Genomic DNA, 23,662 nt, shown 5'->3' on the forward strand with positions numbered 1-23,662 from the left:
CGAGAAATCAAAACAGAAGAGATTCGATTTAGTTTGCATAGTCTCTGCTTTATTTTGATATTGAGAAAATTATGTAAATCTAAGGTTAACGATTATGATCGTCATAGATTTTACTATTATTTTTATGAGATAAACGCTTGACTGAGTTTGTTATAGCAGTGCAGTACTCTGAAACTGATAAGGAATAAAAAAGACGTCTTTCTTGTAATATGATTATTAACGACATAATTTTGAAATAAACATCAAACCGTAATTTGCAATAAAAATTAAAATGAACCCCATGCGCTCCCACTGTGATTCCTTTTGACAGTAGTGTCCCAATGTCAAAGTCCGCTGCAAACGTCAACATCTTCCCCGTTGTGTACATTTCTTGTTGCGAAAACACACACATTACGCATTTTCACCGCTAAAATATGCTTTCGAACGTAGCAAAATCGATTGGCCAGCGCAATCTGTTTGGCAAGTTGGTGAGTAATATTCGTGAAAGTTTTCGGGGATTTGAGTGGAATTAATTTCCCAACGTATAGTCGGGCAATTACCGTGGAACAGTTGTATATCTACCAACATACCAGCACCCACTCGCCAAAACCATTCTCCTCCACCCCCTCCGTGTAGAGTGATTGCATAATGAAACAGAAAAAGGATATTGAACAGTGTACACGATAAGAAATATCAATGGTATTTCGGTGTTTCGCCTGCGCACAGAACGACGAACGAATAAGCGCATCGATCCAAAATCCGCATAGAAACGTGTTAGAAACAAAAATCCGTGATTCAGCATGGGGTTAACGAAGTGGGTGAACACACTATTCCGGTCAAGCAAAGCGGCTGCAGCTGCTACTGAAGCAATCAAACCGAAAAACAACTCGCCCAGTGCGATTGGAAATGAAAACAAAGTGGTTAGAGCTATTTAACTGTTAATGCGTGTTAATGCTACCGAATGAATTCATTCAGTACATAGAAGTGCATATCTTTTTCCTCTAATCCTGCGTTCTTTGTCTCTCTGCAGAAAACACTTTCAAGCCAGCAGCAGAATGGATTTGCTTCGGAAGCTACGTTCGAGACGCGGGTAAGTAGTACTACACAGCGTAATGCTTAATCATTCACTTGTTTGTGATAGTTTCAATAATGCAATGACCTACCATGCGAAAGTTCCGTGTTATTACTCTGAACAACTTAACCTATGAAGGTCGTCTGTTATCAGCTGCGTTATGACCGCATCTGTATTGCGTTTTTTGTTGCATTTTTTATTTATTCACTAATCAGATGTTTTGTGATTAGATCAGTTGATCAAAAATTTAATGAAAAAATGTGAATTTTTCCTTTTCGAATTTTCAATTGTATTTTCAATTTATTGTTTTGAAACAAATTGAGTGCATGATACTTTTAGCCTTACGAATGGTTGTCATATAAATAACAGATTTCTACTGTCAATTGTTTCTAACACTTTTCCGTTATTTTCGTCTATGTGTACATTCGTTTTCCCTGTATGTTTGCTGCTTGTTCGCAAAACGAATCAGGCCTTTAAGCTGCATAACCTTGAAGAAGGACCTTCGACCAAGGTGACACTCACCAAGGAGGATGCTCTGAAATACTACGGCCAGATGTACACGATAAGACGCATGGAAACGGCTGCCGGCAACCTGTACAAGGAAAAGGTGATCCGAGGCTTTTGTCATCTGTACTCTGGCCAGGAGGCGTGTGCCGTTGGAATGCGTGCGGCTATGCGTCCCGAGGATTCCTGTATCACCGCGTACCGGTGCCACGGATGGACGTATCTGATGGGTGTGTCTCCCGTGGGCGTACTGGCTGAGCTAACAGGCCGTAGCAGCGGCTGCGCTCGAGGTAAGGGTGGCAGCATGCACATGTACGGTAAGAACTTCTACGGCGGAAATGGTATCGTCGGAGCTCAAGTACCACTAGGTGTCGGTATCGGCTTCGCTGCTAAATACAACGGAACCCAGGGAGCCTGCATTGCGCTGTATGGCGATGGAGCTGCCAACCAGGGTCAGCTGTTTGAGGTGTACAACATGGCAAAGCTGTGGAACGCACCTTGCATATTCGTCTGCGAGAACAATGGTTACGGAATGGGTACCAGCGCTGAGCGTGCGTCTGCCAACACCAACTACTATACTCGTGGAGACTTTGTGCCCGGTATCTGGGTCGACGGTATGGACGTGTTGGCAGTTCGCGAAGCCACCCGCTTCGCGTTGGAACACACCTCCTCCGGCAAGGGACCAATTCTGATGGAAACGGCCACTTACCGTTACTCTGGACATTCCATGTCCGACCCCGGCACTAGCTATCGCTCGCGCGACGAAATCGCCGAAGTAAGACAAACTCGAGATCCGATAACATCGCTACGCGAAAAGATTTTAACGACCGAGCTGGCCACGGTGGAAGAGCTGAAGGAGATTGAAGGCAAGATTCGTGCTGAGGTAGACTCGGCGACAAAGGTGGCCAAGACCGACAAAGAAATCTCCGTCGATGAGCTTACCGCAGATATTTATGCCAATCCAGAAAACCTCACGTCCGTACGCAACACAGTGCCCCATGCCGAACTGCAGCACAAGCGGCTTGGACAGGCGGTCAACATGTAAACATCTACATGACATGGCATGGTTTGCTACGTTAATATGTGTTTCACCACTATCGAAATGTCCGGGCAAGGAAAGAACAAAGCAGTAGATGCAATCTCACGAATAATTTCGATTACGGTAAAATCTGTTCTAAACGTCATATTTTTGTTCGGGATCAGTGATACCCTTTGCCTGGTCTTAATGATACGGGTATAATCATAGCGATCCAAACAAGAATATTTCTGTTTTTTTACATAATGTGAACGAGACAACAAATACAAACGAAAAACGTATTTAATTTTTTTTTGTTCATTATAAACGGGTTGCAAGGCATTTAAGACAAACCATAAAATACATTTGACACTCATAGAGTAAATGCGAAGAAAATGTGTTGATTCGATTTAAACGTAGCGATACAATATCACAAATCGTGAAATATGTATCAATCAGTATTTTATCCTTAACTATTTGCAAAACGTTTTCACTATAACTTACTTTCTCAGTCGTTCTCTCTACTCACTATAGATTTTATTTCGAAGCATGAAGCCCCGCCGTACGATTCGATACGCTGCACACCGAATCTGCAACCATCTTTGTAGACGTATACATTATGCACGTTGGTGTAGACTAGCACTTGGCTATTGACTGTTCGATAGCTTACCATAAGTGCTGGCACGCTGCATATTAAAAAGCCAGGAAACGGGCAACTAGAAGATATATTTATACTCTGAAGCTTTCCAAAGATGGACGTATCGAAAGCCGTGTAGTTTACGTTGATAATCTGAAGAAAGTTTTAACATTGGCCAGTGTGCCGACACTGTGATGGGAAATCCGGAACCAATGATCCACTCCGACTCTGGCACTGAATTTGATTTTAGTGCATTAAAAACGTGTTTTTAAATTGTTTTATTTTTTTAGTAAATTTTATCGAATATCGTTTGATGTTTCGTTTACTAGATTCATCCAACTACACACATATCTCCAGAGATTGTACTATGACGCAACATTTATGGTTTTCTGAACATGGTTACTTGGATCATTTCAAGACAAAAATCGCCCTAGCAACGAATAGAAACAGGGGACAGCGCAATCCATAGTGAAAGGTGCGATTTGAGACAGTTGGTGCGAATAATGCTCGCAAAATACGGCGATTTGTGCATTACATTTCCATCGTCAAAAGTAAGGGATTTCATTAAAAAATAACGTGTTAAAAGACGATTTAGGCGATGCAAATTCCGAAAATTAATGTCTGTGATCGTTCTGACAAATCTCGAAACGGAGCCTTTTGATCCACAATGGCACCTCCTTTATTTGAAGAAAAACTTGCGATGAACGGGTGAGCAAGCATTGAGAATTAGTTAGCATTTGTTTATGTTTTCTACCGATACCTAAACCGCGGTTCACTTAAGCCTAGGCTACAAACGAGAAAGAGAAAACACTAGACAAGAAATGAGAGGGAACGAAGCTTGACAGCTGATTGCTGCCTTGCGCACCAACACTTGCAAACATTCAAATTCCGTTTGTACGAGGGGTAGGGAAGAAGGGCCGGACAGCTCGACAAGCTGCTCGACAAATATGCCATAGGAAAGGGCTGAAAAATAGAGCGAGAGGCAACTATTTTGTTCTGTCGCTATGTTCTACAGACTAGTGATGGGACATTTTCAAAAATATCGGAACGGAACGGAACTAGGTATTTTTCGAACTGTTCCGACAATTCCGAGCGAACCTGCCGTTCTGACCGAATATACTAGGTTCAAATTGTTTATCCTAATTACGTATCAGGAAATGGAACGAACCTCCTAAGTTCGCTCCAGAACGCGCATCACTACTGCAGTCGTAAAAATACCTGTCAACTAGAGGTGCATCTAACGATTCATTGCACAACTCGAGGTGCGAACCTACGGGAATCGATTCTGATTTGAGTTCATGTTGAGTTCAGGTAGGTGCAGCGATTCCGGTAGGCACAAGAAAGCATTAGCGAATCGCACCCGAAATCGAAAACTCGCGGACGGAAATCATACCAGTAAACAAGTAAACCTACATAAGATATCGGTAAAGCGAACCAAATATCAAGTATGAATAGGTAGTCTCGAGCTTTAGGAAAAAACGCATTCTAAATCCTACCGTCGCAGTTCATACATTCCTCAGTTAGTTTGACCATTCAATCTTTCTTGCGTACGACTGACAATTTTCACTATTTGTTGGACCTAATGGATCTAAGCAATACGGCAAAGTCGTCGCTCCTCAAGTTCGCCTTGTGGACCTTGTTTTGAAAGTGGGCGTTTAATTTTGGTGTTTTTTTTGCTTTATTTTATCAAATATTTATCAAAATATGGCTTATCATAACCAAAAGAAAATATATTCAATTCCCTAACTATAAAGTTTATTGAATGAAATGTATTTTCTTGTTATTCTTCACTAATCTTTTTTTTATCGGGGGAAAAATGCGGGGAATCACAAGGAAATACATTTAATTTATTAATTCAATATGTGTTATAGTTTAAATAGTTGGCGAATATCCTTTTTCTTTTGGTGTACGATAAGCCATATTCTGATTAATATTTAATGAAATACAATGGAGCGCCGTTTATACGGGTACCTTTAATCCAACTGTCCGTCTATCCGTGCTGTTGAGAAATGACAGTTCAATACAAAGGTGACATTGCGTGCTATAGAATATATTAAAAAAAAGGTTATCAGAGCACATTGTCATAACAAAAAACGCTATAATTCATGACAAAATTCGAATATTCTCACTGGAAAAACATGAAGTTAATAAAAATTGGCTAATTTGTATTAAAACATACGATAAAATACAAAAAAAAAAACAGGAATTTGTGATTAAATATGTACTTTGACTCATTATTCGTATTATTCGAGTATCCGGGCGAGTTCGAGCTCAGTTGAGCCTGGATCAACAGAGCTCCACTGTATAGCAGAAACCCCCAAAATTTCACGATCAATTCCACTGGAACTGTAACCTGGGCTTTAATATAAATAGAAAAAGACCCGAAAAACTCTAGTGAAACATGATATTCAATAAATTTGTTATTATTATTATTATTATTTTTATTTTTATTATTATTAATATTATTATTATTATTATTATTATTATTATTATTATTATTATTATTATTATTATTATTATCATTATTATTATTTCTAAAATTATTTTGATAAACTTTTATATGATGATAATAATATAATATGATAATATGATAGGATGACTTGAATTAAACAAGTTAAACAAAAAATCCGACACATATCTTGAGATCAAATGAATGAAAAATAGTTTAAGTGCAGTTCATTTTTATCATTCAAGTCATACAAATATAACACAGCCCAGACAGATAAACCATCCAAGCAAGATCAGTACTTTGGTCAATTGCAATAGATGGTTTTACATTTTATTGACAATAAACCAACAAGACCAATGAAATATACCAACACTGATTAATTGCATGACTTGGGTCGCTGGATTTAAATAAAATAGAATAAAATAAAATAATCAACTCTTGATACCGGGAAAAAACAAGCAATTGTTAACAACAATCAACTCGCAATGAACTTCATCATGGTTACCGGTGGTGTCATCGCTCTGCAATCTTCACACTATTCGCGGGGAAGTATCCTAGGGACTCCATTCATTTGGATGGATAGCAAAACAACAGATAAAGCAATTGCACGAAACTGCAATGACCAAGAATGGTAGACCGCACCGAAGGTGAATGGTGAAAGGATTTTGTTTGGCGTATAATCTGCAATGGCACCAAGGTAAAGAGCCAGCGCCTTCACACAGATGTTTCCCGTGCATTCCGCGACCTACGCCAAGGCAATAAACAAAGCTTTAACCGTGTCCTTCATCTGCATCGGGTTCGAGGGGCCTTGAGTTATTTGATCTCGTCACTTTCTGTACGGAAGGGCATACTGTAAAACGATCATTGCAATTACAGTCTGTTTTAAACATTTTTTTTAGGTAAATAACCCCTATTGAAACGTGTTCTTTCGGTATGAACGTACTGCCCGCCCCCCGAACGGATTGTAAACCATTTGCATTGAATGAATTAAACGGATACGGTTATATGCAACGAGAACGGGAACATCTCGTTATGTTTATTGCACCACTACAAACTTTCAGCAAACATTCGCCTATAAATGGCTACCAGCGTTAAGCAGCAAACGATAATGCTAATGATACGATCGGCAAGTATCATACGTGCTAGCTTTCGTTTGGCGTAAGGAATTGTCTCGTCCGGATCCTTCATCAGGTAGCGTCTGATGGTCGGGTACGCGTTCTCGAGATATTTCCCGGTTAATTTTCTTGGCATGTACCATCCGAAGGTGTTTCTGTTAACAAAAAAAGGGTCCAAGCGAAATGCAAATGAGTAAATATCGAGAGTGAGTTTGATAGCGTGTTTGAACGCAATGCTCTTACCGATCTTTCTCGTCTAGCAAGGATGGTAAATTATCTGTCTGCTTCGTTTCAAATTCCCACTCATTACGGACAAAGTAGCGAAGCGATACTTCCGAACCGTAAATTCTCGATTGTAACTTCATTAAGCTGGTAACGGAGATGTAATGGGGATGTAATTTAGTACAATAGTAGTGAACACCAAGTGTTACGGCACTTACAATGGTTTGTGGCCAAACATTCTGATGAGGAGATCCAGCAGAAAGGATGGTAAAAGCATGGTGAAAATTAGCTGCAACGAGAATAAGCAAACAATCGCAGCATGTTTTTCAACAAACAAAAAAGCATCATATTTAACAAGAACATAGTTAATTTCGGTACAGCCTAATTGCTACCCTACGAAGCGAATCTATCTGCTTTTTTTCCTCACCTTAAAGTAGTACAACGTTTTCCAATCCGTTGGATATCCACGAGGCACCCAGAGCATGCGGCTGAAAGGAACGGCATACAGATACTCCTTTCCGCGATCCAGCATTTCCTGATACTCCAGCGATTGTTCGTATGTGACGGCACTGTTGTAGATGGGAAGGTGTTTGGGGCCACAGGCCCGTTCAATAGTTCCGCGCTTCCAGGCCGCCAGTATGATGGTCTTAACCACCACGTCCACCGGAATGATGTTGATGCGATTTTTCGGTCGCAGATAGGCTGTCCTCGTGATGCCCAGCCCAGCACTGACCAGCATTCCCGTCGGCCCGTTAAAATTGTCCACCCAGCCACTCATCGGCTCGGCAATAGTAAATAGCACTACCGACGGGCGTACGATGGCGAGGGGCAACTCGGTACTGTAATCGTTGCACACCTGTTCCGCCAAGCCTTTGGTGTACGTGTACGTGTTTGGAGAGTTTTGGGAAAGTCTGCAAAACGAGAACAGGCGTTAGAACAACGAGCTTACGAGGTACCAAAGCACCGGGAGCACCGTGCAGCAGCTTACTTTTGCATCAGTGCATCGAGCGTTTCCGGTTCGTACCGGTCAACAGCTTGTACGAGTTTCTTCCAATCAAACTTTGGCGGGTAAAGCTAGGGTCAAGCGAAATCAAAGAGTTAACAAAAAATAACACAAAAAACACTCTTTCGGTCGTTTGTGATTGAAGCTTAGCAGTAGTACCTTTTCTTCAACATAGCGATTCTCGGGATTGCTGTACGCGGTAGAAACGTGTACCACAGCGCGCAACTGAGGGGTCGTAGCTTTAAGCATCTCGAACAGTTCCTGCGTCGAGCAAATGTTTGTCTTGATTGCATCCCTTAGTGGATCATCAAAGCGGACGCTGGCGGCCAAATGGAATGCCACCGAAACGTTGCTCAGCCTCTGGATGTCCTCTTCGTACATTCCTAGGCGTAGCTGCGTAATATCACCGAAAACGGGGACCACCTTGTTCAGGGCAGATTTGTTTTCCTCCTTCAATCGGTCGAACAGCTGGGTGGAAGATGGAAAGCATTGTACAGTTCGTCACAAAACATTTGAAAACGTCACGCCACACCCTTAGATCGGCAAGTAAAATAGTGCATCAGCGCGTTATGCGCGTTATTCATTCACACTCACAGGGCAGGCGGCGAGCTCGGTAACGCGCGTTTCGATCGATTTGCCGCGCTTATTGCGCATCAGCACAAAGATGCGCCCAATGTCTGGGCAAGAGCGGAGCAGCTTCTCGATCAACACCTTCCCCAGGAATCCCGTTCCACCGGTAAGAAAAACATCCTTGTTGGCGTAAAAATCCGTTACGGATTCGTAACATCCCGACTGTGTCGTCATTTCTACCCCTTTTTACACGACGCCTCGTTGGATGTTGAATTGTTGTAAAATTTGAGGGCACTTGCACGCAACAAAAACGCAACCCTCTGCTATTGCACTGCACTGCCCCCGTGTAATGGGATGGCCACTCGTCTGCGATCGTGATTGATCCACTGCGAACGCCACACTAAACCGCGAACAAATGGCGGGCCCTCGTTTTATGCCTTTTGTCCTGCCACGCGACGACACCGGACGCCACTCGAATTGTGCTGCCCCGTACGCGAAGACTCAAGGTCCTGGCCGATAAGAGCTGCTGCAGTGCGCGCAATGCAATGAAAGGGAATTGTAACCTCATGCGAGATCGATGACTCGTAGCAGCAACGATCCTTGCTCACTGCCAAGGTTTACGTGCGCACAAGACGAAGGAGTAGTAGGAACCGTCATTGACATTGAACACGTATATACGCTGCTAATTCTGTCATAGCCTACTCAGAACTACTTTCCCCACGAAAGGTACACAATTGGTACTGGCATGGAGGCAGTTTACCGATTATCGTACGATTATTTTGTTGCGCTTGTTGATCGCATTGGGTTTGCGTTGAGGAGGGCTCCACAACCTGGCACTTACTGAGCCGCTGGTGGTGGGTTTTCGCACTGATAAAGTGTTTTCTTTGCGAATGGGAATGTGTCGGAGCGCACACTCAACTGCACGTTACAGCAAAACACAAATTGTTGCAAATTAATTCTAAAACTGCAAAGACGGTTCTTACCTGCATTTGCCCCACTATTGAATCGCCCTTTGCGGTGTAACGTTCTCGTTGGTGCTGGTAATAATTATTGAATATTTATTGCTGATTGTAAATATTGCGTAACGCGCAGTTAAATTGTAGCAATATGTTTTGCTGAATATATTTGATCGATGCGTATCGATCGGGCTCTGTTAATAAATGTTGGTGATTTCGATGGGATTTGTACCATTTCAGCTCATCAACTTCGGTAGCTTTGGTGATACTATTTAACGCTATTAGCATATGCAACTGCAGTGCAAAAACTTTCCAACATTCTCTGGCAACGCTGGTAGGGCGTGTAACCGTTGTGGCCCCAACAACCTTCCCGGGCACATTCACTACATCCGGCCACACGTGCAGCCTTGGTCGTGTAAGACGTAGCGCGGAATTTCGGTGCGCCAATCGTGTTTGCTGTAACTTTACCTACCTTAGCTAACATGCTTAGTGAGCCGTCTCTATTGCACGGTGCTGGAACTTTATGATGAGTGATAAAACTTCTTCATCGGCGTAACCGGCATACCACCATTAATGGGCACATGACCCAGTGCTTTGTCACGCTCACCTAACGCTCTAGGTCACTTTTTGTAGAAACAGTAAAAACTTCTTATTTTCACTCCACTAAACACATCCTTCAGTTCATTACGTTCAGTTACATGTTTCTTCCGTCGATGTTTAATCATTTGTAAGCGATGTTAATGTGGCTGTATCGAAGAATTGTTTCTCGCTTTAGGATTGCCGGTGAGAATGCTCAAAGTATTTGCTATTTGGCTTATGAAGGCTGATAATTTCAATAATTTTGAAGACATCTGTTTGTTCTGGAGTAAAATTTGGCGCACTTTTGGCAAGCTTTTTGTAATGACAGAAACGTTCTGTTCCACTTATAAATGACGGAACACCAGTCAATACTTACTGTTCATTCAATTTTCAAAGCACACACTAATTCAACTCTTTGATAACACACGTACCTTGGCAAGGCATGTTCCATACCTGCGCAATTACTTTGATTTACAAACCACCCACCCTCCCCCTACAGCAAACCATGAGAGACGTGACACAAAAGGTAGATGTAAATGGCGAAAGATGGTGACCCCGTCTACCGGTAGCTCGATCGATTGAATATTTGATGCTGCTGATTGTCGAGTTGTCGGAATCAGGTGTCATACTTTAGACCGCGGTTCCGCTTCCTGATCGCGAGCATACGCGTCATTTGAATATTTGGAGCGCTTTTGTGTGTCGGAAACGCGGTGTTATCGACATCGTTTCGAAATGACTTGAATGCCTTTGTGTGCAATGGATTCATAGTGGAGCTATTTAGATGGAAGTGAAAATGTAAGAGTGAAAATGTATGTTTTATATAAACTAAAATATAAAAAAACTCGCTCGAAACATATTCTTCTTCTTCTTCTTTGGCGTTGCGCCGTTACGTTGACCGTATTACTTTTGGGCTTGATTGGCTCTCAGTGACATATTGGTTGAATAACACGATGCACGATGATTAGTCGCACGTATAGGGGTACATTATTTTTGGGGCTCGAATCCATGTTGTTAAGTCGTACAAGTTGACTGTATCACGAGACCGGCATGTACTAATTAATTAGCATTTGAAAATTCATTTCAAAATTGTTTACATTACAAATTTGTTTCGAAAACATTGACTATTTGATTCAGATACTATTCGGATTGGATCATGGAGTCGGTCCCGTGATACAGTCGTCAATTATTATTGTGACTGTCCAGTTATGATCACACCAATCAGGCACGCTTATGAGTTAAGTTATTTATGATAGTGTGACATGGTCTCTGGCTTTTTACAAAGAGTTTAAAAGTTAAATGAGGCCATTCCGTTACATAGTGACCATTCCATTGGTATTTCCATTATTCCCATCTTTTTTCCCATCCATTATTTTGTAAAATGTGTCCACAATTTTCCAAAATCCTTAGGATTTCATAACGAAATTCATATCTTATCACATCACATATCACATAACAACGCAATTATTAGTTTTTTAACATTATTGTTATCAAATGATATTGTTTTATTAGCTCATTGCCTTTTAGCCATATTTACGTATTTTTAAGTATTTTTTTACGATAGTGCTATTATAGGTACACAAAATAGGCATGTTCCTTTAGTGGTCTTAGTTATAAAATCAATAAAAACATCACATTTTAGATATTTTCGATGATATTTTTGATATGTCGGACTGTTTTCACTAAAATAACCAAAGGAAATGAGTTTTCGGTAGGTAATTTACCAAAAAAAAGGCCAAAATTCGCTTATTTGGTTGAATGAAAAATTTACTTCAAATCAAGCACACTCATCCGGGTGTGGGTTGACGACAGGTGTTGTACAGTACTTTTGTCAATATTTTCATCAACGAAATTCATACATTTTTCACGATCAAATTATGTAAGAAATCAAAATTATGGCAGCAGTCCTTGCTATTCATATGAAAACAGCTTCAAAACTAAGTTCCATTGACATTATACACTGTTTTTGAGGCATCTTTGTTTACCACCACTATAGGAACACAATACGACGACTATACCCAAGCAGCCAAAATTGCTTAAGCAGCCAATTTTGGTATGCTAAAGATCGCTGCTTGAATTCGCCTTTTGCAATAGATAAACAGCATCAAACTTCCAGCGGGTCCTTCTAAATAGCGCCTAAGCAGCTTCCTTATGCCAGGGTGCCGGGGATTATTTTTCTTTGCGATTTTTTTTCAAGCCAGGCGTCATCAATGAAATAAACAACACGATTTGTGATTTTTTATGTGCACGTTTATTTTAAAACTCTAAAAGCTCTTGAATTTTACATTATTTTACATATTTTACTAAAAAATCACAATCACTTCACTCAATATTCCTTCTTCAATTGATAAGTCAATTAAACTAGCTTGGGCAGCAGCAACGAGATGATTGACGGTACCAGTCTTTGACACTTTGACAAGAGCCACCTCGTACCGATGGCATGTATTAAAAAAGCTATGTAGTTCCATCAAGTTCGGTACGCTTTCTTAACAAGCCTTCAAGTTCCATCGTGAACCATACACATCAGGCTAATCAGCTACAAGGTTCCTGAGAGTACCGTGTACCTGTTAAAAAGCTCCATAGTTCCGCAAAGTACCGTCTATCTCTTAATCACCCACAAAGGACGACATCGGAACGATTTTTCGTTTAACAGCCCCAACTCAGCTATAAAGTACGAGCTGGCTATTTGGGTAGGAACCATACCACCATTATAGATACAACGAAGCAGTCACAAAAATATGTAATTTCGTAAAATTGATGTGTTTCATGGTAAAAATAGTTGTGATTGCAAAGATAAAAAATATTCCAATTGCTATTTGTTAAAACATCAATTAATTTACCTTAGTGACACTTTAAATCCATTAAAACACATCTGTACCGCTACAAATTGCACCACTATTGGTACATTTACCCTATGTGTTTTCAGTTGACACGTTTTTCCAATAAAAAATTTGCTAACATTTTACTCGGCAAGCCATGGGATTTTTGTTTTTTTTTTTTTTAATTTTTTTTCAAGACCCGGATTTGCGTCCTGTTTTTTAATTGAACTGGCAGCCAACTTCAGTCAGAATTCAATAGTTGAACGCTTTTTAGTTGGCATGCTTTTTAGTTGAACCAAAGTGAGTGTATATATCAGGTGGGCTTATGGTGTTCTTTCTCACCAATACATCAACACACAATTTGACGGTTTGCTCCATAGCAAAATCTAGTATGTCTTGAAGTTTGAACGAAATCTCGCAGAAATTGTATGTGGTTTTACTCAGGTGTAGCACAAAGAAAGAAGCTAGAAAAACTTACGTGGCAGCCAGTTCTTGGATTAAAACTAAGATTTGAAGGCTATAAATTAAAAAAAAATCCTTCGCCAAATCTGATACATAGGCAACAATTATTGAATCTTTTCAGCCAGCAAGCAAGGAGAAGTGTACCAAGCGAACCAAATATGAATTTATACTGAAAGTGAGGAATTTATTATAGTGCCAGTGCATATGTCCTTTGCTCCTGTTCAACAGAAAAAATTAAATATCTCAAATATCGAGTAAAATTGTGAAAATTTTGGATAAAGTTAGTAGTGAGTCCATAGAAAAATCATGAAAGCATCCAGTTTGATATGGATCTAACTGTCAAACCAGGTTTTCTCTCTATTTTAGTTTTTAGACGTCAAATTGCACTGGATAAGCCCACCTGATATATCAACTCACTTTGAGTTGAACGCTCAATAGTTGGCTGACAGTTCAATTAAAAAGCATGCGTTTGTATAGGAAAACCAGATTTTGAAAATTTCAAAATGAGATTCATGGCCTGCCGAGAAAAATTTCATATTTTTTTATATGGAATAATATGCCAACTAAAAAGCACATATTAAATAGTTGGTAGGGAATCGAAGTTCAACCAGTGAGTTCGGACTGTATTGCGGTTTTGTATGATTAGTTATGCATTCAATTGATATTCTGCTAGAGATTTTCTGTCGTCGTATTGTCTTATTTGTTGACCCAAATACGTCTGCCAAGATTAACTAGGTCGTTCTTACGAGAAATCAAAAAAGTGACAAAAGTACTAAACCACTGATTAACCGGCTACTACCGTCAACTTGACTATAACACGCAAAAAGTCTGACATGAGAATTTTATCACTTTACTATTCTGTATAGAACTAACATTTAAAAATATTACAACTGGATTTTTAGGGTCGAATTTTACCTTATTAATATGATTGCATGATTTTATTAACAAAAACTCGCAATTTTTAGTAATTCTAATTCGTCGGTGATTGTAATTCTTTTTGTTTGGTTTTTTGGTTTTTTTTCAAAGAATTATAGTCAAACATATAAAAAAATGCTTCAAAATTAATAAAAATAGGAATATGATGCATTATTCTGAAGATAAAGACCCAGACGATTATTATTTTAATAGCTGGAAATGAGTTTATTTGAACAGAGTAAATTGTATGATAAGAACTTTACACGCACTGTTATTTTTTGTTTGGTGGAGAGTTCAGCGACGGGCTGAACTCCCATGATGTCCTAATACTAATACGATATCAAATATGGTGAGCTGTAAACTGTATCACTTACAGATGTAAATCTACCATTACCACTTATTAAACTCTTATTTTTACAACTGGATTCCATCACCTGTTGCACTTTGTGCCGCAGATGGAGCAGAAACATAAGACAAATAAACATCATGCTTCATCACACCACCTCGTACTTAACTTCTAACAGGGGCTTCCTTTCGAACCAGACCTTTCGATCACTAGTCCGACACTTGCAGTACGGTGCAAGTGATGTAAAATAATATGATCCCATAAACCAAACTTACAACACTTTGCAATCCAATCAACACGGCTGACGGAAAGTTAGAGTATTCGTCCAACGATAGTGCTACAGCACAGCCGAGCATAGAGCTTATCGATTGTATCATGTTTTAATATGCTCACATGAATGATGTGTGCTTGTGCCGGTGACCTAGGGACCAACGGTCCCCAGAGTGATGCTTATGGGAGCACTTCGTTCCGGCAAGGGATTACGGTGCTCTTTCGTACAACATCACCCACAGAGCCCACACTCTGAGCCCGGGTCACAGGATTCTGCATTATTTGATTTGATTTTGCGTTTCGTGTGGCATTTGGCGAATTTGGAAACAGACTAGGGGACGAAACTGGTACCCAGTGCCGCCATTCTCGGCATCCCTGGGCTCATTCAACAAAACTCTTTTGATCTGACAGGGACTTCCACATGTCAGCGTACGTTTTTCGGATTTGGCTCCGTTCTTATGTTATTGCCCGTTTTCCCTTCGACTCCGTCGATATACACGGTGACTTTGGGGATCACACCGTATCCAAAATAGACAATCTTACGTACATCATGCGGGGCTCCACCCCCTCCGACCGGAACAATGTGTTGTAACAAGCCCGCGTCCGGGTATAATGTTGAGTTGAGTCAAACTGAAAACATTTTACTCAAAAGTTACCATTTTTTTTTTGTTGCATCGCACACGCGTGGCAGCTAGCCTTGTTTGATCCTGACCATCCTACCGCGAACTGTACGGGGACGGGTGAGTAAAAATGAAAACAAATTCAATAGCCGATGGGAGCCTGAACTCTCCACCAACCAAAAAATAAAATAAAAATACGAAAGCCATCACCATTTCTAGTACACCATTATACGCTGCAGGGTAAAGTTTATCCATTACTTCGCGAATAATTTTACCTATTGCCGCAAGAGCTTGACTTTCACTGATGCGATGCTCGTTCAAATCTGGTACGGTTAGATTTTATGCTTTGATCTAGTTGTAAAGTTGACCATATCATCGCTCGCCCCCACCCCCTTTCTCGGTGGATACGTTCAAGCAGAACGTTTCGTTCCGTATCCACTGATCGTGCCAGTAATAGATTTCTAGTCTAGCTGCAACAACAACAACAACAAATTCGTTTTACATGAGAATTCTTCTACGGTATCTAGCATTAAATATGTATCCGCAGTGACGAGGCAGTGTAGTCCCAATATACCGCACAACGTTTGCGAAATAACGCGACCGTCATAAGCGCGTATTGCTTCAGCTTCGCCCCAAGCAAGATCCGGTGTAACACAATCGAAAAAAGATGCGGGTGCGCGGAAAAGGAACAGGGCGGGTGGGTAGACAAAAATGTCTGTAACATGGCTGAAAGCGAGAGCAGAAACAAAGGACGGTGTAAATCATCCAACGCGGTATCTGAAATATGTATTAACAGCAGCTTACAGTGCAAAGCATTTGCAAGCGACAAGAACCATCGGTTTGTGTTCAGTTTGACTGCAACTAAATATTTGATTGCTTACTACACCTCCTACTACTACTACTACTACTACTACCAATGTTGAGCTCTTAGCGTGCTGTTGTGTACTGTTTGAAACGCTTTAAACCATTACGATACAAACGCTTTGGATAAGTACTTTTGTGGCACTTTACTCCACTGCCCTCTACCTTATCGTGCACAACTTCTCGTCTCGTCTCGAGAATCTCCCCAGTGCTTACGATGGACGGTTTACAAGCACTTTAAGCTTTAAGCGAATCGTGTTTGTCAAGGGGGAACGAAGCCACGAAAACAACAACTGCATCCCGGTTCCCGGTCCATCATTATTTCTTACTTAATGTTTCACAATCCTCTTAACAGTTCTCCCCACTGCTTCGCGTCGTGCACCAGCAGTAGTGCCTCCGCCTAATCAGAAACAATATAGCAAAACAAAAAACACACGTGTAACAAGTTCGATCGACATGTGTACCCTGTTTGCTTTCCTTCTTTTTTGTACATTTAACCTTCCGCTGCTCGCATAGTTCGTCCTTAAACAGTGCCACTGAAATACAGTGGCACGCTGCTCGTGCTGATTAAAGCTACAGTAACCAGGGCCGGGGATCATCGCACTTTCCCCGGCGATGTGACAATGTGACCGCAGATTATGTTCTGGTTTCTTAAGTCGCAAGAAACTGCATTAAAATAGCCCGAAGGTCGCCCGAGAAGAGCGCGAGGACGAGAAACGAAATACCACCTCCAGATAAGAGAAAAATCTTTCCCTCTCCCCAGCATCCAAGCCGCGCGAGCGATATGATGAAGCATTACGGGATGTGGTCGTCCCATTCCAGCGTCGTCCTTTTGCGTTTATCGTTCGTACCCTTACACCACTGGCAAAAACCTTCCACCGAGTTGGTGCCAAAATGAAAAACGCACACAACCCCGCAGGGGTAAACTTCCCGCCACGGTACACGGTGCCCGGAATGCCGGGGAATCCCGGGGAGCCTTGGGGGCAGGTCTACGGTCTGTACGTTACGTCGCAATGCTAATGTAGTAGCACACGTGCTGTATTGTTGCCAAGAATGTTTCAAGGATTAATCAAACGTGTACACCACAAGAGCAGAAGCAGAAGAAAAAGAAGCAGAAGATAAGGTAAAGTTTTATCCAGTACGGCCGGGTACCGGGTACTTGCTCACTAATGCTGCCGATTATGCATTCATCACGGTATGCTCATAAGCGTTGGCTATTACCTGCACGCCACGAAAACCACATGTTTGCTCGCTTGCTTCAAAATCAAAATAGGAATTCAGAATCGCTGCAAAAGGGGACATACGCGCGTATGGCCAGCGAACCAGTCGGAACTGATATGATGCCATCGCAGCGTAACGAATGCATGTGCGAATGCGAGCCAGCCAGCCAGCCGACGACGACGTTGATGCAACGACGTTCCCCAAGTCCGAGTCGTATCCGAACACACCCAGCTTGATGCGCAGACTCACCAAACCCCCCAACGAAGGAGAGTTTGTTTTTGTTGACGTCTTTCTCAAAAGTGCCAAGGAAAAGATAGTGCCCTAACCTAATCGTACAGCCTTACTCCCTGCCATACTCAGTGCTCCTTCGGGCGCCATTCAGCCCGTCCGTTGAAAGGAGATGCAGCCAAAAAGGATGAATGCAGCATATGGTTGTTATTGTGTTTTATGTGTTTTTACGCTTCGCAAGTTCATGCTTTGCACGTTAGCGGTTCCTTTCCTGCCGTTGCCAGAGAGGGTCTCCCCTTTCCTAGCCCGCCCATTTGCCCGCCCCTTGCCGCCTATACGACCCAAAAAAGGGTGTCATACGGGGCTTGACGAGTAGAGATGTGTGTCTAACACAATGCACTCTTCAGCGGCAATGCCACTAACCATAATAACTCTTTCGGATTTCAAATGAATGGCTTGTTTGGGTATAGGTGGGGCTTACGCATGATAGCCAGCGGCGCGGTTCGCGGATGGACCGCGGTACCGCTTCGGTAGGATAGCAGAGCGGGCGTCATTCTTTGCCGCTTGTAGGCGCTCCATCTCACAGTGCCGGTCGTACAGAAAAAGGCATTACCGTTTGAATAGGTGGCCTGAAAACACAGTGCTTGAAAACGGGAAGGTCACAAGTCAGTGGAAAACAGCGGTGCGACTGCGGTGGCATGAATGCGCTATGCGCTGGCAAACGGGATAACTAGAGCGTTTGGCAGATCTCTTTGTGTATAGATGTATAAAATTCGTGTCCCACGGGCAGGGCGCGTATCGGGTTTATATGATTTATATAATTGAACCTGAACGCTGTTTCCCCGTGTGTGTGTGTGTGTGTGTTTGCTGGATTTGTTTAATGTCAAGATAAGCTGATTAAAAGATAGTTCTTAACCGGTTGCATCGGTAGCCGATGTCGATGAATGCGAGCGATTCATTAACTTTATGCATAGCATTTAATATTGCGGCTTTTATTGAATTTCGTTCGATCAGAGCTCTATTCTATTCAATTTTTGGTTAAGTCCAATTTGTTACGATTCGGGGTTTGATTATTCAAATTATAACACAAACAGGTCATTAACAAACTTTGGTCGAATAAAGAACACGACAACTCAACCACTTTCTAAAAAGTTATTTAAAAAAATCGTTTCTATGTTCTATGTACCTTCATCCATTGAGTGGATAAATGTTACAGCATAGCAACTTGAAGCACAACATAAGATATGTATGAAATTTGCATGCAAGCATTTGTAAATTATTCCTTCCGTAATCGAAAGAGACACTGAAACAAATAAGATTATTTACAGAAAACAATACAACATAACCAATGGCTAGAAATAGAAAAAGGAAGAATGGACAATAGCGGGTCAGTTCTTGAGCGGATGGACGAACAGAGTTCACCGTTTTGTTTTAGTGCTCCTGACACTATATAACATGCAAGGAGAGACAACATTAAGATGTTATTCTTATTGCATTTTGTTTTAAAGGCGCTGGCCACGTTGTACACACGTTAACTCGCACAACTTAACACCATGTGCGCTTGACACGTTCTTGTATGATCGAAACCCCGTATGCATCCTGTCCAAAAACTGTTTGTCAAGGTTAGAAAGGCCAAGCTGCTCTTCCATGTTGAAAATAAATGTAGAAATAAATATTTGCCTTTCGTTTGACATTTGTTTAATTATTACGTTGCCGTCGTACAAGAATACAAGAACATCGTAGGCAGGTAGCAAGAATAAGAAAAGGCATTTTTTTTACCAAGTGCAACGATGTTACCACAATTTAAAGATATTGCATTAAGAACGCAAATGTTTATGTTCGATTTGCAAAACTTTACTCTTTACAAGGCGTTAAACATAGCATAACAGAGTGCTCGTTGTGCAAAAATCACGTTGCAAGCGATCATGTCGGCCTTTAAAGCCGAATAGGTGTTGCAATAAACTGTAGTTTTACTATTGGTGTAAATATTTACGTAATAATAAATATGCTTCAGTGTCACTTATGTCTGAAATATTGCGCTGTGAATTGGATCTCGCATCGATTCAAGATGAACCAACGTGATTATCCGACTAAAACCTTGGTGCAAAAAGCTTGCTTAGAGATCAGACAAGACACACAAAAGGATTGCACGAACGTTCACAGTTCAAACTGAACGTTGCTATATGAATATATACTATATGGAACCTTACTATAATTATATAAATTACATAAATAAATAACTAAATAAATAAATAACTAAATAAATAAATAAATAAATAAATAAATAAATAAATAAATGAATAAATAAATAAATAAATAAATAAGTCTTAAAAAATATATAAATAACACCGAGACAAGGCTAGTTTTAAGAAAATTGTTTAAATATTTTGTTAGTTTGTAATAGGTATACGTAATAAGTTCATAAATTAACATTACTTGCTTACAGTTTCATTCGGAGCAGTGTCTGAATAACTTCACTGAATCTAAACTTACAACGTAAATAGGTACATTTAAAAAAATGTGAAAAAAAAAATCTACATTCAATCTGCCAGTAAACACGCCTGAGTGTGAAATAAAACAAATATCGATTAAGAGATAAATCTGGCTTGTCTATAGTTTTACAAACAGATCGCTGCTGCTTCAATATTTAACAGGTATATTGGCAATATAGTCTTTTACGTACCCATAATCCAAGATCCAAGAAATTTCAAACTTTTCTTCGATTGTTTTTGCTTGCAAAAAAGGCTATTCGTCCAAAATTAATTTACACAATAAAATAATATTTTTTCAATTTACTAAGCATTTCTTTTCACAGTCATATATTTGACGCTTGGATGGCTTTTAATCCTATTTTATATCTGTCCCGCTACTCTGACAGTCAAAACTTCTAATCGCTACCGAACAGTTTCGCCACGCTATGCGTCGGGTTTTGGTGGCACGCCTGTAACATTGAAAACTAAGTCGCACTACTCGTTGATATAACTCCTGTGTAGTTGTGTTGCACAGAACTTTTGCACGGGCACACCGAACTGGCAGTCTTTACACAGTTCTGTGCTAGGCAGATACGCAGTTGACCCATCGGCATGGATTGCTGTGTTATGTCGAATGAAAAACCTTTTCGGCACATGGCCCAACGAAGAGTAGACCTGGTTAGAGATATAAAACTGATTGCGGATTCAACGGATGTGACGCTATATCGAATTCAGTTTGAAATTCGTTTCAGAAATTCGTTAAAACAATGGGCAGCTTGAGCTTCTGTGTCTTTTCAGAAGTGTTATCCTATAAAGCTGGTATTCCCCCGTACTCGTACGGGTCCCGTATTCTATAAAGCTGGTAGTACTCGTCGGCCATATTCTAGCAAAGTTTGGTCTTTAGACATTGTGTGACCGATCGCACCGGAAAAAAACAATGCCAACAGACATACTAAGTGCGAATAAGTACTAGAATACATACTGTTTTGTACTAACGGTGAGCGGCTTCATTCTCATTTCACCAAAATTTTAATCCTTATTATCCTGTTATTGTGGAACGATGACACTTAGTGATATAATTCAGCTACTGATATCAAGTTAAGTAACGCTTCTTTCTCACCTATTGAACTGTAAAACTGTATCGTAATCTTGAGATGTTGTTTCCTTTTAATCGTCCATGCAGCATTGTAATATTCGGATGTACTGCTTCTCTGTAATTATGTTAGGCCGCGGGGCCATGGGGCTTTCTCAAACTGAGAAAACGTTCTCAAACACTCATTTAAGTTTCTCAAGCACTCAAAACTTGTTCTCAGACGCGAGCTCGTGGCCGTTGTCAATTTTTTCTCACTCTGAGAAAAAATATAAAGCCACTCAAATTTTATTTGGAGCTTGAAATAGAAAATATGTTTTCGATCGCATGTTTTTTTAAACTTTTTCAATTATAAATATTGTATACATTTTACAAAGTGATTATCGAAAAACAAATAGCACAATTGCCTATATTTCAGTTAGCCGTTCGATGGATCGTCAACTTTCTCAAAGATTCTCAAAGATTCTCAAACCAATTTTGTGCCGATTCGACAAACGTTGAGAACGTAGGTTTCTTAAAAGCACTCATGAGCGCTTGAGAAAATGAGTGTTGAGAAACCCCATGGCCCCGCGGCCTTGTAGAGCTATTTAATGCCTAGTTTAGTATACGTTTTGAAGTTATTTCGCGTAATAATAACACTTTCCAGAATATATACAATATGTACTATTGCTAGTATACTCTGGTATTTATAACGTCTTTCCAAGTCTATAGAACCATCTCATTGTATTGGCCTTGCAGTCGCGAATGGACCTTGCCGGCATACGTAGGACTGACTATTCTGCTATATGCTAATCAATCAAGTCACTGAAAGCCAAGTCCATTAGTGGTACAAGCAGGCCTTGACCGACAACGGTTGTTGTACCAAAGAAAAAATAAAGATTTTTAATTAACTAATCAGAAAGACCTTACAATCTGGATAATTAAGTTCATCCGAATCAAAAATTTGAAATTACAGTAATCTTTAATTTGAAATTTGAAGTATTTTTTATCAATTTATATAAATCAATAAAATCCTAAGTACTCTAAAACAAAATGCAATAAAATGGAAATAATTTTGGAAATAAATACTGAAAATAATATGTTCCCCGATCTTGTTCACGGCTGTGCTGAAACAATTAAATAAAATGGTTCATATTTGTGGGCCTAACAATCAAACAGTTTCCACCTTATACTAGGGGGTGTAAGCGTGAAAGTGATGATTAAGTTATTACGTTTACGCAATGAATGTTGATAACGCCTCAACGTGCGGAATCGATATCTACAGCATCTTTAACCCTATTCCAGGCAACCGGCTACCCGGGTAGCCAAATCGATTTTGATTGCTCATTTCTCTGATTCTAGGAATCCGATTGACTTGAAATTTGGAATATGTGTGTAATCCACAGCCATCTTTCACTGGAATTTGTCGTAGAATATTTTGAGTATAATTAACCTGTTTTTTAGAATTAAATTTTTCAATACCCCTATTCCAGGCAACCGGGCTACCCGGGTAGCCAGCAACTTTGGAAGCTTATAACTTTTGAATGCGTAATCCAATATTGATGCAATATTCTGATGAAAATTAAACAAACTAATGCAGTTTCTATAACTGTGCATAGATTGGTTCAACTCGCTACCGTTTTTTAGTTATAGCTTTTCAAAGTTGGCAGGATTTTTTTGAAAATAATTACAAAATGTGAAAAATATTTTTATCAGTACTTTACAAAATTTTTACAGCAAAATGGCTCCAAAAGCTTTGAGAACTGTATGTTACACGTATTGTATACATCTTTCAGAATTTTTCTATGAGCCATAAAAAAGATAAAAGAGTTTTGATTTGAATAAAATTTGTCCGAAAAAAAATTGTTAAAATATAAAAAATTAAACACGCAGCATAAATCACCGAACGAATTTAGATTTACAGTGGAGCGCCGTTTATCGGGGTACCTTTTAACCGGCTTTCCGTTTATCCGTGCTGTTGAGAAATGACAGTCCATACAAAAGTGACATTGCGTTATGAGGAGGATATTTGAAAAAGCGGTTATAAGAGCACATTGTCATAACAAAAACACTATAATGCATGGCAAATTTTAAATATTCTCCTTGGAAAAACATGAAGTTAGTAAAAACTGGGTTATTTTTATCAAAAAATAAGAAAAATTTCCAAAAACATAACCACGAATTGGTGATAAAATATATCATTTGACTCATTATCCGTGTTATTCGCTTATCCGGGCAAGATCAAGTCCCGAGAAGCCCGGATAAACGGCGTTCCACTGTAC

General features: G+C 40.2%; 2 protein-coding genes across 3 annotated transcripts; one reads left to right on the forward strand and one right to left on the reverse strand.

Moving 5' to 3' along the window:
• The first annotated feature begins 290 nt into the window (after window positions 1-290).
• On the forward strand, window positions 291-2,966 carry LOC1278437 (probable pyruvate dehydrogenase E1 component subunit alpha, mitochondrial). Of its 2 annotated transcripts, none has more exons than XM_318026.5 (3): window positions 291-467; window positions 1,010-1,069; window positions 1,521-2,966. In XM_318026.5, the coding sequence occupies exons 1-3, from the start codon at window positions 414-416 to the stop codon at window positions 2,598-2,600; spliced, it is 1,194 nt and encodes a 397-aa protein (XP_318026.5). In that variant the 5' UTR covers window positions 291-413; the 3' UTR covers window positions 2,601-2,966. The 2 variants fall into 2 exon arrangements, with proteins under 2 accessions (XP_318026.5, XP_061504076.1); XM_061648092.1 differs by having other exon boundaries at window positions 313-899.
• Window positions 2,967-6,657: 3,691 nt separating this feature from the next.
• Window positions 6,658-9,428, reverse strand: LOC1278436 (putative fatty acyl-CoA reductase CG5065). Its single transcript, XM_318025.5, has 7 exons — window positions 8,591-9,428; window positions 8,156-8,464; window positions 7,982-8,067; window positions 7,421-7,904; window positions 7,212-7,282; window positions 7,015-7,140; window positions 6,658-6,926 (listed from the first exon to the last, which is right to left on the reverse strand). The coding sequence occupies exons 1-7, from the start codon at window positions 8,798-8,800 to the stop codon at window positions 6,704-6,706; spliced, it is 1,509 nt and encodes a 502-aa protein (XP_318025.5). The 5' UTR covers window positions 8,801-9,428; the 3' UTR covers window positions 6,658-6,703.
• Window positions 9,429-23,662: the final 14,234 nt, after the last annotated feature.

The sequence above is a fragment of the Anopheles gambiae genome, chromosome 2 (genome assembly GCF_943734735.2).
Source record: "Anopheles gambiae chromosome 2, idAnoGambNW_F1_1, whole genome shotgun sequence".
NCBI lineage: Eukaryota > Metazoa > Arthropoda > Insecta > Diptera > Culicidae > Anopheles > Anopheles gambiae.